The 12,320-nt window shown below is 33.3% G+C and overlaps 1 protein-coding gene across 1 annotated transcript; it reads right to left on the reverse strand.

The window, feature by feature from the left end:
- Nucleotides 1–387: 387 nt before the first annotated feature.
- LOC101214261 (EH domain-containing protein 1) lies at nucleotides 388–6,238 on the reverse strand. Its single transcript, XM_004145377.3, has 16 exons — nucleotides 5,989–6,238; nucleotides 5,816–5,895; nucleotides 5,167–5,235; nucleotides 5,022–5,079; nucleotides 4,374–4,429; nucleotides 4,240–4,282; nucleotides 4,095–4,156; nucleotides 3,580–3,693; nucleotides 3,334–3,436; nucleotides 3,190–3,239; nucleotides 2,551–2,679; nucleotides 2,164–2,415; nucleotides 2,001–2,080; nucleotides 1,478–1,604; nucleotides 1,221–1,364; nucleotides 388–860 (listed from the first exon to the last, which is right to left on the reverse strand). Exons 1-16 carry the CDS (start codon nucleotides 6,071–6,073, stop codon nucleotides 675–677), a joined length of 1,638 nt encoding a protein of 545 aa, XP_004145425.2. The 5' UTR covers nucleotides 6,074–6,238; the 3' UTR covers nucleotides 388–674.
- Nucleotides 6,239–12,320: the final 6,082 nt, after the last annotated feature.

Below are 12,320 nucleotides of genomic sequence, written 5' to 3' on the forward strand. Positions count from 1 at the left end.
CAATGGATTGATATAGAAAATGTTGGAATAAAAGATTTGTCTATTTCACTTTATCAATATTATCATAGTCAAACATTTTTTTAGCAAAGATTTGTGTAGGGCATACAAATATTTGAAAACTAGATCGATAAAATATATAATCAATAGAATTATGGCATGTCCATCATCAAATTATGGTAAATGTATACAAATTCAACAATAATACTATGATATATATATCTTGAGATTGAGGTTCTTTTTTGAAAACCATAAAATAAAAAAAACCAACAAAACCAAGCTTAAATTAATATATCTTGGTTGGTACAATCAACTTGGTTTTAACGATTGATGTAAAGTAATTGGAGAGATAGAAATGGCCCTTAAAAAATATATAATAAAGCCACGAACTTCTCATAAACTTTCAATGAAAAAAGAACAAAAACAACTATTCTCATTCATGGAATGTACTACGAAGAATCCCATTGTACAAACCCAAAACTTTGAAGAATACACCAAAATGCCCAATCAAGAAATACACATACATTTGAGCATTAATTAAAGGAAAAATGGATAAAAAAAAGTCCCCAAAATTTTGAATTCTAACAAAACTTTGCATCATCATCATCAATATTCATTGCAAGTAGCAATGCAATAACAGAGATTGAGATTACTATATAATATTGTTATTATATATATTACTCATAAGGATTTTTGAAGTTCTTCAAAAGCTCTGGTATGTCATAGCCAAGCATGTCATCCACTGCTTGAATCATTTTAGGCTTCAATTTCTCAAATTTATCAATACTATACCCATTTAGTACCTCTCTAAAATGCTCCACATTTGGGAAATCCCCGGCCGGTAAGTGGTACTCCCTTTGAACCTGTCAAAACCAGAGGTCTCAAGATAAGATATGGTACCCCATAACTTTTGGGCTCTATTCCAAAAGTATGTCCATATTTCAAAAGTTGCAATATTACCCTTCAATTTTCATAAATGTTTCAAACCTATCTTTGGAGTAGAATCGTTAGAGATAAAAATTGAAACCTAATATAGTGTGGAGGTTACCTAGATATAGTTACTCCATTTTCGTTCAAAAGTGAAACTTTTGTGAAAAATCAAGAGTAATGTTGTAACTTTTCCAAGTATATGGATATTTTTTAACCAAATGGCAAAGAGGAGAAACATAAAGGTATCTTTTTATAGTTGAACCTATAGAAAAATAGATCGAGAGCTTAGGTACCTTTCCAAATTCATCTTCAAGATTATCAATAAGCCGCTGTTGAGTTTTAGCTTTGCCCATCATTGCAGGCATCTCCTTTTTAAGATGGCTCATGATATAGGCATGAATCTTAGCCGCTCTAGCGCGTTTTACAAATTCATTAATCTGGAATGTGAAAAATGAAAACTTCGTTATCTGCATCATGGTGATCTCAAAAGAGAAAAAGAGGTATCTATCCTTTATTGCATATGAAATCACATGTATTTTTAGAACTATACCCGACGATCACATGCTTTCTTTGGAATATCAATCAAGTCTGCTAAGAGGTCATCTTGTTCCTTCACAAAAAGATCCCGACCAATTGGGCCAACAGATGCTTCGTTAACAGGCTTGTCGTTAAATGACCTGATGAAATCAGATAATAAAATTAACTTAGTGAAAATACAATAAATGGATGATGTCGATGAAGGTCAAAGACGAGAAAAGTCATGTAGAGTTGGATGAAGAAACAACTGGAATGGCTAAAGAATGTGATAGCACTAAAACTATCATGGATCAGTTAAGAAGCAGACGTTTCAGTTTGTATAACTCATTACACAATCAAAGTAAAACAATGGAGAATGATAAAGGTTGAAATCAACAACAAACACAATATCCAAAATATCAAATATCAAATGAACATTAAATTAAAATAATTAAATGACAACTATGTAAACTGCAACCCCCACCAAAACACACACAGACACACATCTATCAACGTACACGGTACATTAAGAGTAGAGTGTAAATCAGAGAACCTACCCAATATAAACACGGACAACTTCTGGAGTATTCAACACTTTACCAAGAGACCACATCAATGCTCCATATACTCTCATTAACTAGAATGATGGAAAGTCAAAAAGGTCAACATTATAGTCCTCCAATAAAAGACAATGCAAAGTAGAAAATAATTAGATCTTACTTGTTGAGTATCAACTTGATCTGCTTTATTGAGAACAACACGAATCTTATCATCTTGACCACGTAGAGATCCTATAACACGCTTGAACTCATCGCTGATATCCAGTTTATGGGGGTCAAACAAAAGAAGGATGAGATCACATTTCGCTGCAAACCATGATATGACCCCTGTGAAATCATAGCTTCTCTGTGTGCGTTGCTTCTCCCCAGATAAAACCCCAGGAGTATCCACAAATGTAATTTGATCAAGGAGCTGAAAGTATAGGTGAAAGTCTTAGCTCCATTATATCAATTTGGCAAAATGAAACTTCATAAATTTAATAAGAGCAATTGAATGAACTGACAGTATTAAACATTTTTTACTAAGCCGTTAAAAACTTTGACATACAGGATGCGGCATTTGAGAACATTCGAACTTTGACAAGAACGCTCCACCAAAGGTTGTCAAACCAGAGAATGGCATGTCTGCTTGAACAGCAATAGTGTTTCCTGGGACACTTCTCTCATCTGGTCCAGACTGAGCACAAGTTCACAATAAAGCAATGAAACCGTAAACATGTTAGCTATGCCCTCTTAATAAGAATACATAAGTAAACTTTCTCCCAGGAGTCAGAGTTGGAGGAGTGGAATTGTGAAGTTCACCCATTGCTTGGCCCAAGGAAATCACAACTCCTCAACTCCTTACCCCAAACGCCCCTTTAATGACTCAAAATCCTATTTGACTATGGCCTATCAACTAAAGTAGCTCCAATGAAAACAAAATTCATACCATGGAAAGTAAAAGAAAACTGAAGGTCTCTTTTGCCAACATTTCATTAGTTGAGAAGTTATAGGAAACATTCAACAAGGAGAAAAAACTTATAAATAACTGAATATGTGCAATTAGACATAATACTTCCATATCTTTCCTTGAAAAAAGTTTACAGAGCAAAAAGATCATCTGCGGTGATTAGCAAAAATTTAAACACATTAATTATTATACGAGTTTTAAATTATTATTAAACAACAAAGAAAGGGCTTCCCTCACCATTACTACTACAAATCTATCAGTTGTTGGCTCAGGTCCTATGTGAGCTCCTGAAAAAGATAGATTAAATAAATCAAACAATATGTAATAATTCAAAATTTATACATCTAGATTACAAAAGGTCATAAAGTAAATTCAACTCACCGGGATAATTACATTTTAACAAATGTTTGATAAATGTTGTCTTTCCAGTCGAGTATTGGCCCAACAACATTACCATTGGCTTAGCATCAAAATCACTGCTTGTCTACAAGAAATTAATCAAAACAATTGTTGAAGAAGCATCTTCATTTTTACACAATGTTGGTAAAACCTTCAAACAACTCGTCTTTCATCTTTACGAAAAAAATAAATAAATAAAGTGCACAAGATATTTCCCAATCTCCTCACCAGGAATGGGGACACAAAATCATTAAACCGATAGGTAGCTTCGAGAGGCTTCAGCTTTTCATTGTACAGTTTCTTCAAACCGTCAATGATTGATGTAACCGCAGTATGGGATATCTGAATAAGAAATCATGCAGAGGAAAACCTTACCAGAGATTAATAGGTTAACATTTGCAATTTTCGTATAATTAATTTCATGAAATATTTAAATCTAGAACAAATTAAAAAATTTCTAACAGAAATAAGAAGAGTAATTGTTTTAAAAGGAAAAGTTGCTTAAAATATTTACGAATATAGTTAAAATGTCATTATCTATTAATGATAGACGCCAATAGTATACTATCATCCATCAATCATAGATATGGATAGGCCGTGACATTTTGCTATATTCGTAAATATTTTGGTTCATTTTGCTATAGTCGTAAATATTTTGGTTCATTTTGTTATATTTAAAAATAACCCAATAAGAAATATACGCAAACTAGAAAGAAAAAAATGGAAAAAAGAACCCATAATACCTTGCTCCCAGATTTTGTAGCAAACCATGGAGTTGATGGTGGGGGCATAGGTTGAAAAGTTCCTATATTGGCAGAGTATCAATTTAAATCAGAGACCGGGTTGGCAATTTTATTATGGAAATTCAATGATCAGAAATTTTCTAACCATTTGTCTCATGTTGACTAGATATTGCTAATCTCTTAGTCTTCTGAAAAGAGAATCAGAAAAAAGATGTTTTACATTAATTTATCTATATTTCAATGGAAATTCAACATTGTCAAAAGAGTGATAGTACTTACAACAGCTAAAGCGTCCAAGCCTTCTAGCACTGGAAGTTTAATTTCCTCCATGCCAGCTGTAAGGAAGTAGAAGGGCGTCAATGTGTAGTCAACAGTAAACAAGTAGTGCCTTTGCATTCCAAGGTGTTATGTAAGCACATGAATACGAAGTTTGAATTCAAAGAAAGCGCTTTCTGTTTACAATCTATGAACCAGATTTTATCCATTCTGCCCGTTATAACTTTTCACTAATAGTTTCCAAATAATCCAGTTCAATAACATTCAATAAAGTCAATCAAGGAACCAACCATTAGAGGATGGATTAACCGGTTAGAAAAATTACGGTCCCTGAAACTCAATATTCCCACCTGGGCAGTCTACAAAAAATTTGCTTAGACAACATTTCTTCTTGAATTATATACAATGAGAGCATTGTCACATTTCGAGGATTAGAGGAAGATAAAGTAAAAATAAATCAATAGATCTAATATGCAACTGATAAGTTCAGACATGCCATAAAATTAAAGGCTCTGGCATAAGATATCTGAATTATTTGATGTCTTGATCCAGAACAGGAATTAATCAGTTACACTCCAATAATAAAAGCCAAAGGAACTTTGAATTGTAAAAGTAAAAGACATAACTATCAAACATATCCATTCAACTTGCCTGCTTTCTTGAGGATATCTGAGTCCAGGTCATACCCTGCTTGTGCTAAAGAAATAAGCTGGTTGTAATAAAAACAATATTGAGAATTAGAAAAACATCTACGTATTGGTTAATTTAATAAAATCAAAATAAAGTAGTATAAAACCTGCATGGCAGTAACGAACTCGTTGAACCCTAAATATCCCTGTCGTTTGGAGTCTGCAACAGCCCAAACCTTTAAACATGATATGAAATATCACATTAGTTTTACTCGTGGCATCGTAGAAAAATGCAAAAGATGTAACCACAGAATCAAATACATAGTATATACCCAAATAAGCAAACCCCGTGTCATACAAAGAAAGAAAAAGACAGCATGAGCATATAATAAATTCAATAAATCCAGTGTTTGCATCTGACTTATTGATGTGTGTATCTATATATATATATATAATTAAAATACCCCTAAGTTTTCCATTAAAGAAACTTATCAATCGTGAGCAGGAAAAAAGATAGAAAAACAATAAGCACAAAATTTTTAAGAAGAAAACCAAATGAAAATCTGTGACCACAAACAAATCAGAGTATACACAATAATTGACCAAATAAAGAAATAAAGAAGTTTCTTGAATTCTCATTCAGATAAGGAAGTTTTGAACACTGATATTCACCACGAAACACATCGAAGTTAAATTAAACTTAACATCAGTTAAAATATTGGGAACTAAGAAAAATCACAATACTGTATCTATCGAGGCGTCAACGCTAGATCGAACTATTAACTCAATAAACTAAAAGAAAAACAAGTGAGATACCTGTTTGAGCTCGGCGCGAGAAAGATGAGACATGGAGAAGAACTGTATGGCATCATTTCCAGTAACACGACCATCTCCATCTACACGGAAAGAATAGAACAGAAAACAAAAGGATAAACATCATGGAAGAACAAAATAGAAGAAGAAACGGGGATTGATAATAGAAAAAGTACCTGAATCGGCCAAACCGAACCATTCGTGAAAGATCTTAAGGTGCTCTTTGGAGGAAGAGGCAATGGCACCCGATCCAATCTCCATTTTTCAAGAAAACTTCGAAAGAAGAATGAGAGAAATGAAATTCAAAAGTTGAAGAATGATGTACCCGATTCTTTCTACTATCAACTCTTCTCTGATGTTTTATCCTTTTTCTTGAGTTGTAGCAAGTGTTTGGCGCTCGGGATGAACAAAATTGAATTGAAACGCACGCCGTTAGGAGGGGTGGGGAAACGGGTGAGTGGCGGAGTTGTATTTGTGTATGACCCGAAGTATTGTGAATCAGTGGATGGTCCATAATTGGATGGTGAGGATGGAGGTGTTTTGGGACGTGATTAATCGCGTGGATTAGGTTAGTACACGTGGCAGTGAGGATCAGGAAAATGAGGGTAGGGACTTATACAGGGGATTGTTATTGAATTGTCCACGCCATAATTTTGAAATGAGAGGAAGTGAGAGCGCCGGTTTGAAGTTTCAACAAATATGGTGAGTGGAGCCCACGTGTACACACTATTAGTGGATGATGAAATGCTGTGGGCTCCCCTAAGTTTGAGATTTGTGTTTTTTCAAATTTGAATTTTGTCATCAAATGGCCACCTCTTACTTTGAATATTTATTTATAAACCAACCAACATGGCCATTCAAAATTTGTTCTAAACGATCGTTTTCTTCTTATAACATCACTTAACTTTTTATATGATCGTTTAACCAAAAATACTTCTTCAAAACTCTTGCTTTCTGCTTTCCTTCTTGTCCGAGATTACCCCAAGTTATCTAGGAATTCCCTTTCTTTTTTTAGTTAGGGTCTCACAAGATCTCTCTTTGGAATGCAGAGTTGATGAGAATCCAAGATGAGATGGGAAACATCGAGAAGGCCAGAGAAACAAAAGGATTTGATCTCAAGGCACTAATCGAGCAAGTGAACCACATTTACTAAAAAAAACATGGCAGTTGAACTTCCTCAAAAGTTTAAAGTTTTAACGAAATGGCAAGAAAGACCCTACAGAGAATCTTAACATGTACAAGTCTTTGATGGAACTTCACGCAATATATGATGCAATTTTATGTCTAACATTCTCTTCAACCTTGATGGGTTGATAAAAGATTGGTTCAAAATTTGAAAATAAAATTAATTGGCTCTTTCAAAGAACTAGCTCGAGCTTTTGTTACACAGTTCTTAGGTGGAAGAGCCCATCATAAGCCAAAGATGTATGAATTAACAATCAAGTAGAGGTAAAAACGATTGTCTAAGAAAATATGTTGCACATTTCAACAATGAAGCACTTCAAATTGATGGATGTATTGATGAAGCAACCTTGATTGTTATAGGATCTAGATTGTGAAATGATAGACTCCTTCGATTAATTGGTAAGAGAGAACTTAACATTTACGTTAGATTCATAACTAGAGCCCAAAAATACATGAGTGCAAAGAAGTTGATCAAATTATCAAAGAAATAGGCAAATGAAAGAGGAACCAGGGTATGTCACTTGCACCATCAGGACTTGCTTGTTTGTTTGAGGTTCATGAAACCTTCACTCAAAAATGTAGTTGTGAACGTGATTGTTTTGAAATTGAGATTGTGTTTCATGGGACTTAATGTGGAAATAATCTGTGTTGCCTCTAAGAACAATATTCTCAAAAACTTGCCTCGAATTAAGGCAAGCGGACATATCTTAGCCATACCAAATTATATGGCCTTACTATAGTTTGTATTTTTGGTTTGTGGTGAACCTTGTTAAGGTTAATTCTCATAGCGTGTCATTGAAGACAGATCATTGCATGCAAAATTATTTCCAATATTCTCTTCATCGTGCGAGTGGACATGATCATTGCATGCATATAATGCTCCCAATGTCCCCACCACCTATTTTCTAAGTCCACATTGTGCGAGTTTTCTTATTGCTTATCCAAGTGTAAGCGAAACACTAGGTTTTTCCGGATGAATCAGAATTGAACACACGAAATTGATATCAAAGCTTAGTTGTAGGTACTACTCATCAATCTAGGCGTTATAACAAATGAGTTAAAAGAATATAAAAAGAATCATAACTACCTAATTTATGCCTATACATGCATAGAGGAATAAATTATGACACGATAGAGGAGTGAGGGAACTAACTTGTGTTCAAGAAGGGGGTGAAAGAAGTTCTCATGCTACCAGGCAAATAAGCTATATGACCACCTCAATGTGATATAACTCGCATAACTAGCTTATGATTAAGGTGTGCTCCTCTCTGAGTCATTGAACGCCACACTTGATCTCCTTTTGGGACCCAAATGACTAAGACTAGGTAAATGAGTTATATCTAGAAGTACTTGGTTATAATACTTATAGGACTTTACGTTTAAGAACAGCAACCTTTTGGCGCCTAATGTCTACACTTGTTTACCTTTCAGTATACAAATGATGGAAGTCATCTTGCATAAGTCGAGAAAAATCTTTCTTGCACGTGTTAGCTATGTCCTTGCTACTTACCCTCTTGGGTAGTTAACAACATACACTGGCCAAGTGATGAATGTAGCTCGGCTAATTCAATAAGCATTATAAAGAAATCTTCTTATCAAGCATGAATCATAAAACTAAACTACAAAAATAACACGAAGACAAATGAACTGTAAAGAGATGGAAGGAATTAAAAGTGTAAAAATATACATTGTATTAAAGAATGAAGGTTTTCGACCATTATACAATATAAATAGTATACAATGTAAAGAAATAATAAAATGAAAAGAGAAGAAAAGGAATAAAAAGTTAGGGGGAGATGGGGATGTGATCCTTTTCACTTAGACTACTCGCTTTCACTCCACAGACTGATCAAAGAAGATAAAGAAGTGTTGAACATATGGTGGTAAGACTAATCCTTGCCACCAACTCTCTAGGTTTTGGTCCATTAAGACCTTTATGACCAATATAGACCTGCTTTTCTTGGTGGTGATGGAGTTTCTTATATAGACCTCTTTTTGTGGGAAATTTATCATTTTGACCATGTCAGCGCTAAAAGATGTCCTTTCCGTCAAGTCACATCACTCCAACTACCAGTTTTGTCTTCTAGCAAACCTCTTCTTGCGTGGTGGTTTGTTTTTGTCGCTTTGTCTCTACGCGAGTTCCTTTGCAATTTTTTAACTTAAGATTTTGTTAATAATCATGCGTTTAGACACTAAAAACGGGGTAAAAGCAGGCATAAAGCTTATGTAAAATGTATTTCCAAATAATTATGTGTTTACAACATAAGTCATGCGCTTTGGCACACTTATCTTGCATTTTGGTCTCATTATTCTACCTAAAGGCCATAATAACTTTTATTTCTACAAGTTATCAGGACTACATTGACGATTGGTGTTCAAAGAGTAGAAGGTTGAAAGAGCGACCAATATCACCTTAGCCTTGATTAAGGTCACCTCGTTGTGGTCCAATAAGTAAGTTTGAGAAATATAACCCTATGATAATCTCTTCTGGCAAGATTCTCATGGAAATGCAACACATATCGATATGTTCAAACACCTAGGAAAGAAGATGATGAGCTTAGATAAAGAGATAAAAATCATTATTATTTATATCATCAAGATCGTGGGCACTTCACTCAAAAATGTTATCAGCTGGAGGATGATATCGAAGCATTGATTCATGATAGATACTTAAAGAGAGTTCATAAAAAAAGATGAGAAACATGAGTAAAGGCAGAACATAGGTGAACGTAACCTCATATAAGAAATCAAGTAAGGTTAAAGCCAAGGTCGAGACCAAATTCGTCATAAATAGATTTGTTCTTTCATTTTCATTTTTCTGTTTGAGAATATTTATTTTTGTTTCAAAACATGAATTTGCTTTTCTTCATTACTTTAATGGATATGAGCTTTTCTTTTCTTTTCGCAATTTAGATTTTATATCCAAACAAATGTTCTCTAATTCCGTGCAAACAAAATATTTCTTGGTTAGGGAGCTTCAGTCTATTGATGTTGGTTTTCCTACTAAAAAACATATTTACATGAGATAGGGATGAGCTTCAGTCGATTGATGTTGGTTTTCCGATCAAACCAACACCAAAGCAACTATGACCGATTTAGTAAATGTTCAAACCGATCAGACCACAAAAGAGTACAACCAATCTTTAGTTTTGGTCGACCGATCGGTTTTAGTTGGTTTGAATTTTTTTCAAGCTGACATCGACGAAACCTCTTCTTATCTTTGATCAACCACCTTCGACTTGGTCGGTTTTGGTCAGTCAACTTAGGTTTCTGGTTTATAATGCTCACCTCAATGAGACATGCTTCCCTATCAAACAAAAAACAACCTTGCAAGGGTTATATTTCCTTATCAAAACAAAAAGTAGCTTTACATGGGATATGCTTCTCTATTAATAAAGAGCAATCTTAAAAGGTATATGCTCTTCTATCAAACAAAAAGCAGATTCACAGAGGATATGCTTCCTCTTTGAGGATATGCTTCCTCTTTGAGCAAAGAATAACTTTATAGGGGATATGTTTCCCTATCAAACAAAAAAATAGCCTTGCATGGTGAAAACACCATAAATAAACTTTGTTTTTTTTGGCTAAAATACCCAAAAATAGTCAAGTTTATGCATCATAATTCCCTTACTCTGTAGGAAATGTTCATCAAGAAGGAAACAATAGTCAAATGGTGCAAAAACAACTCAAATTTGAGCAAAAGAGCATAAAATGGCATAAGTTGAAGAAATTGTCAAAATGCAAGCAGAGGCCAACCCATGCGCCACAGCGCTCATGCACAACGCAAAAAATCTGATCAGAACATTACAAAGAGAGACATTGTGTTGTTGAACTAGCTCGTCACAACACTTATGATGGTTACGTTAAGCACTGTGACACTCAATAAGCCACATGCCTACACTTCGACAAGGTGCAGTATTTACTCCTAGCGTTACGATGCTTCGAAACTTGACAAAAAAATCAGCGTGCCCCAATATAGGTTTAGCCTAAAGTTTAAATGCACATGCTATTTTTCCACCATTTTACTAAAAACTTGTATCTTTTTTTAGTAGAACACTTAGCCACTTTCTAAATTCTTTCAAAATACTCAATAAAATTTTTACAAAATTCTTGAAGCATCTCAAGAATGATGAAGAGCTAGAGGAAACTTTCATCGTGAATTTGATTAATATAGATGTATTTGCTTAAGAATTCATACTTCAAAGATTGAGTTTAAAGCATTCTAATGGCACTAAGGATGATAAAACAAACTTACACCAATTTAGTATTAATTTAATTTGTCAAACACTGTAGTTAATTTTTTTTTAAATTCAAAATTACAATTTATCAAACATTATTTCACTTTCACAGCAATTATTTTGAAGACTACACCAACCTTAAATGAAGATTAAATCTCTAAAACTTTTTCTTTCCAAAGTAGAATCAAATATGCAAGAATTTATGTCCCTATCCACAATTTTTTGAACTAAATTTTACACCTTGAATTTCAAGTCTTCAACTTCATAAACAAAAAAGGTATATTTTACAATAAATATATATATATATATATATATATATATATATATATATATATATATATACTTCTACATTATTATCATCATGTATTTATTTGAATATATGTTTAAATTATAGAGGACAATTTTAAAAAATAGTAGATTTTATACAATATTTACGACCTATAGCAAATTGTATCACTGATAGTCATTGATATGCTATAGTGATAGAATACTATCATTGATATAATTCAAAATTTTGCTATACCTTGTAAATATTTTAATTTATTTTGCTATTTAAAAAAATGTTCCAATTATAAATTTGTTTCCTTTAATTTTGGATAAAGTTAAAATTTAGTATTTTTTATATAGACTGTAATTATAATTTAGAGCATGTATGGAATGATTTTTAAGAAAAATGTTTTTCAAAAAATGAATTTTCATCTAAACATTTTTTTTCTAAGAACTCCTTAAAAGAAAAACACATATCCGTTTGGCAACGTAATTTCTTTTTTCAAAAGTGTTTTTAGTAAAGATTTTTTTGATTTGTTACATACTAAGTTTTTTACAATGTATAATTTCAAAATATTTGTTCGTAGAGATTTTGAAAGAAGTTCAATAACGATTATTGAGGATTTTGGTCGGGGACAGTCACTATAAAATGATAATCAGAGGTTGACGAAAGCTTTTGCTGAAAGTCAGTCAACAACAATTGAAAATGGTTGTTGGCAGTTGATTGCTAATAGTCAAGGAAAATGATCGACTAAAGTTAATTGGTAATGATCACTGAAAAATGTCAAAGAAAGTTGGCTGACAATGGTCGCTAAACA

The sequence above is a fragment of the Cucumis sativus genome, chromosome 1 (genome assembly GCF_000004075.3).
Source record: "Cucumis sativus cultivar 9930 chromosome 1, Cucumber_9930_V3, whole genome shotgun sequence".
NCBI classification, from domain to species: domain Eukaryota; kingdom Viridiplantae; phylum Streptophyta; class Magnoliopsida; order Cucurbitales; family Cucurbitaceae; genus Cucumis; species Cucumis sativus.

What these genes read in the sequence shown, in the direction of transcription:
- LOC101214261 (XM_004145377.3), bottom strand. Translation starts at nt 6,073, where the DNA reads ATGGAGATTGGATCGGGTGCCATTGCCTCTTCCTCCAAAGAGCACCTT. An exon ending in ATTTTGTGTCCCCATTCCTG is followed by an intron (nt 3,437 to 3,579) that starts GTGAGGAGATTG and finishes AATTTCTTGTAG; the next exon opens with ACAAGCAGTGATTTTGATGC. An exon ending in GTTAAAATGTAATTATCCCG is followed by an intron (nt 3,240 to 3,333) that starts GTGAGTTGAATT and finishes TATCTTTTTCAG; the next exon opens with GAGCTCACATAGGACCTGAG.